We start from the raw sequence: 4771 nt of genomic DNA on the forward strand, positions 1-4771 counted from the left end.
AATAAATCTACCTATAACTTTATAGCAAATAATACTTATATTTTGTTTTTATGTATTTTTTTTTTTCTAAAAAATTTTCTTATAAGATATGGAGCTCCACAACTTGGATTCATCCCGCCGCACATCACATCAAACTCTTCGAATGGACGGAGCATGATTGGCGGGGCGTCACCTTCTGCCGGTCCTCACACGGCACATTAATATATATATACTCGGGAAAGGCGGGCATTGTTAATTCCCTCCACTATCGTCAGCTTCCACGAGCTCTCCCCTCCTCCACACTCCTCTCGCTCTCTTCAGGTAATTTATTTATAATTTTCATGAAAACGATGTTAGAAATTAGGGTTTTTGTTATGAATTTTATTCGAAAGTGAGAAATTCTATGCGGGTTTCTTAAATTTTGTTATTTTTGTGGATTTTTTGTATTTTTTTTTGAATTTTTTTTCATGGAAACAGAGTTCTTAACTGTGTATCCCGCAGTATTTTCATTGGATTTCGATTAATTTGATTATTTATTTATTTTTTATAGTAAATATAGTTGATTTTAGCGTGGATGGATTGCAAACTTGGTGGAAGATTGATGAACATTCACCTGCTTTGAAGTTAGGGTTGAAGTTCATGAAACTTATTATTTTCAGTGGGAATCGCATGATGGAGGTTTGTAATTAATGGCGATATGGGCTGTTTGTCCATAGGTGCTATTCAATAAAAATTGAGAATATTAGACTACATAAAAATAAAAATGACAATATTAAATGTAGAATTTAGTAAATCCAGTTCCTTCTAAAAAATTTCTTAGTTTTGCATTAAATCCCAGAAATCCTGTTCTTGGTATGATTTTAGTAAATCTGGTTTTATAGAATTTACTGAAACTGCTAAAGCCATTATCATATGGCCCCTAAATCTTGCTAAATCCTGATAAAACTATTTGATTTTTTGTTTTAGCATCTAAAATTTGTTGGGAGAGGAGATTTTTTAATTTGTTAAATATTTGAATGTTGAGATTTAACAGCTAAGCTTCCCCTTTTGTTGAAATTTGTACATCTCACCTAACAGATTTAACAATTGTTCTCTCCACAAATATATAAAATCTTATTTAAATACATCCTAAAATAGATTCTGCAGATTATTTTATTGGTGCCAAGGAAGGTAAGGTGCCCCTTTTATTGAAATGAAGAGTTGGTGTAGAAAATTGTGTTTTAGCTTCCTTCAAAAATTAGGTAAAAGGTCCTCTGTACTTTGCTAACTCCTTCATCGTCATTAATTCCATAACACACATTCCACCTGTTATTTTGTTGATGGGATATCTTCCATTGTACCCAAAATGTTTGGTAGACTGTCCTTGCTTTGAAGCACTTAATGAGGAGGAATTATTAATCACAGACCACCCGAAACTGGCTATTTACAAATCAAACACTCTATTTCATCGAATTTTCAAATTCTCACTCAAGTATGAAAATTCATGGCAAAACCCGAACCATTAACTTTCTTTTTATCAAATTCTCAATAGTTTGATCATGGCAGGAGTGAATAATTGTACGGTAGTTCAAAATAATGACCTGGGTGGTTAATTTATAAATATCAATGTATTTGCACGTAATTATCCCATATTCAGAACTTAAGGACAGAGTAATGCGTAAGATAAAACACACATTTTTTAAGCTAAGGTGTGTGAATGTTTTGTGTCTCTATAAGTGCAATGTTTTTGTTGTTAATCCAAATGCATGGATGATCATTTAACCTCCTTTTACTAGTTTTGTAAGAGAACATAGTTCTACTGCTATATATATTTTTTTTTGAGTTAAATGACTTGAGCTTTTCATTTGGCTTTGAAGTTAAATCTCTTTCGATTTGAATAAGCATTGGTTGAAAATTTATTGACGTTACATTTGACACAAATTGTTTGCGTTAACGTTTTGGTGATGCATAAATTTTGCATTGACAGAGGGTGGCACAAATCCCATCCCTAATCCATTTCAATGTAAATCTGATGCTAAAGTTTGAGTCGAAAATTTTCTTACTCTATTTATTACTTTTATGTAGTAAACTCCTAAAATAAAACTATAGTCTCTATTGTGGGTAGGTGTAAGTGAGCGAAGCCAACTCGTGAACGGGCTTGGGTTGGCTTGATAAGTGGTTGGTGAATTGAGCTTGATGAGCTAACAACCCAAGCTCAAGTTAGCTCCGGCTCAACTCGTTAGTTAGTGAGCAACCTCGTTAAAAAAAGATAATTAATATAAAATATACTCAAATTATATTATAAGTCAAAAATTATTAAAAATGTTAAAAAAATGATGTTTTACATTTTATATTTCTTATTATTTATCACGAAATTGATGATTCAATTTGTTATTTTATTATAATACTAGTTTCAACATTAAGCTCGAGCTCGGCTTCACTCTGTTACAGCCCTAGTTGTGGGTTTGTTTCCTTTTTCCTTTGGGTTACCATATGAAGCTGGATTTACCGCCCCAAATCTTGGATGGCAATATGTGATGAAAAATCATATTATTTTATTTTATTTCTTTAAATTTAAGAGCTTCAGCTACTCGTAGTGCGGTTTGTTATCTCTTTGACGTAAATATTATTTTTCTTTGTCCCATTTGATCCCTCACCATGTAAGTGCTGATAAATGCTACACAACTAACCCTTTCCTTCGTATTTATTTTATTGAACTGCTGTACTTTTATCTTTTCCAGTTTTTCTAATCTCCGCTCCCACTTGGATTCACAGACCGCTTGTCTTCTTTGATAGATCCTAAATTTTGCGCACAAATCAAGGTCTTGTCTCTCCTTCTCCGAGAAGTCAATCTTCTTGTCTTAACTTATTAAACTGTTAGCAGCAGCTTCCATCAGTCAATTCAGAATAATGAAGGAGCTTTCAGAGAGCAAAACTTCGTCTTCTTCAACCTCATCACCTTCAAATCGTGTTAAAGTTTCGAAATTTAGGGAGAATCTAAAGTTAGAATCAGCAAACAGAAACTCAACACAGCCAACAGGCAAGCCAAAACCAATTTCTTCAGAGTCCTTAGCCAATTCGAAGCTTAAAAGATCAATTTTTCCGAATAAGACGAGGTTAGATGGAGAAATTATTGCTTACAGAAGGGAAACAGAGGTGGAGGATTCGAAGAATGGGAGTCGGCTGGGAGTCCGGCCGGTGGAGAAGTATGCCCGGCTTCGGATAAAATCAGATATAAATTCCAGGAGATGTGAGGATGAACCTGATGCCATGGTTAAAGATTGGCAGAAGAGATTAGCTGAGAGTGAGATCTTGATGAAAGATATGAACTTGGAGATTTCATGTTTGAAGGAGGAGATTGAGAAGCTGAAGAGCCTTAATGTTGAGCTAGAAGAACAAAAGAATAAACTTCTTAATGACTTGTCCGCCGCTGAAATTAAGATTGCTGCATTCAACAGATTTGATCAGGTACAGGTAGTAAAGTTCTCTAATAAATGTTTTCTTCTAGTGAATTTTATTAATTTCCGGTGCTATTTTTATGTATTTTTAAAATTTTTTGCGGCAAGATTTATTCTTATAAATGTAGTTTGGTCGAACTTACTAATTAGTTTAATTTAGGTGAAGCTAGTCTTTACTCTGCTTTGTTTTTGAATTTTTGAATAATGCTAAAATCTCGTTTGCTTATTTTTTCTCTTTATATCTTGTAGCTTTAATTCCATATGAAAGAATTATACTAGTTAATAAGCAAAATTTTTACATAAACCAATCTCGAACTATAATCTGCAATCAATTATAAATATGAAGTTTAGAAAACCATATATAACAAGTTTTCATTTAAAGCATGAAAGTAAATTCTCTTAAGAGTTTATGTGTTTAAAAACTCCATTTTGACACTGAAGTTCTACTTCTCGATGTGACAGGCCGCATCAGAAGTTAAGGAAGGAGCGCCCTCTGAATTAAACAATTTACAGAATAACTTTGTCAATAAGTTAGACCAAACAAATACTAGAGAAAAGGCAGCGGATAAAAAAAACATTGACTCTCAAATTCAGTCCTTTGCCATGAATCCTGAAGCTAAACTTGCAGAAGTTAAATCTAATAGTTCATTAACTACACCCCTCCAATCTCCTGCAGCTCTGAAAGCTCCCCCACCACCACCACCTCGACCACCACCTCCGCCTCCTCTGCGTCTTCTTCCTAGAAACGAAGGCAATATCCAAAACGCGACAGCTTTGGTGGAGTTCTATCATTGTTTGACCAAAAGAGACGTAAAAGCCAATGGAAATGGCTCCGTTCAGGCTTCAAGTCCTGTACATAACAGCATAGTTGGAGAGCTACAGAATAGATCTGCTCATTTATTAGCGGTAAGTTTTTGAAATTACTGCTGCTTATTTCAAACATTTATTTCTGGATTTTATATATTTTTCATGGTTTTTTAACTGTTTCAATAGATTAAAGCAGATGTAGAAACAAAAGGGGAGTTTATAAAAAATCTCATAAATAAAGTCCAGTCTGCGGCATATACAAATATGGATGATGTTCTGACTTTTGTGGATTGGCTGGATGGGGAGCTCTCTAAATTGGTAATTTCTTTGGATTTATGAGCTCATGATTATCTTTTTTCCGCTTACATGGGATTTAAAATCTGCTTTTTTTTTTTTTTGGGAAGGGGTGGGGGGCGGGGCTTTAAACACATTTACACACATACCACTCAATTCCTATGTATTTATATATCTAACCCAACCCAAATCTTTCATTTCACATAAAAAATGCCAATATTTTAACTTTTAAAAGGTAAAATACACCTTTTCAT

At 33.9% G+C, this 4771-nt stretch overlaps 1 protein-coding gene across 4 annotated transcripts in view; it reads left to right on the top strand.

Annotated features, from left to right (window-relative positions):
• The first annotated feature begins 223 nt into the window (after positions 1-223).
• Positions 224-4771, top strand: part of LOC110030603 (protein CHUP1, chloroplastic) — a 9776-nt gene continuing 5228 nt past the window's right edge. Inside the window, exons 1-4 of one of the 4 annotated variants that reach the window (XM_020733385.1) lie at positions 224-300; positions 2734-3432; positions 3879-4322; positions 4410-4541. In XM_020733385.1, coding sequence (XP_020589044.1) covers positions 2869-3432; positions 3879-4322; positions 4410-4541 — 1140 coding nt within the window. In that variant the 5' untranslated portion in view covers positions 224-300; positions 2734-2868. Of the gene's footprint in view, positions 301-2699; positions 3433-3878; positions 4323-4409; positions 4542-4771 lie in introns of all 4 variants that reach the window. The other 3 variants (XM_020733388.1, XM_020733386.1, XM_020733387.1) reach the window with 3 other exon arrangements.

The sequence above is a fragment of the Phalaenopsis equestris genome, unplaced genomic scaffold, assembly GCF_001263595.1.
Source record: "Phalaenopsis equestris unplaced genomic scaffold, ASM126359v1 Scaffold000741, whole genome shotgun sequence".
Lineage (NCBI taxonomy): Eukaryota > Viridiplantae > Streptophyta > Magnoliopsida > Asparagales > Orchidaceae > Phalaenopsis > Phalaenopsis equestris.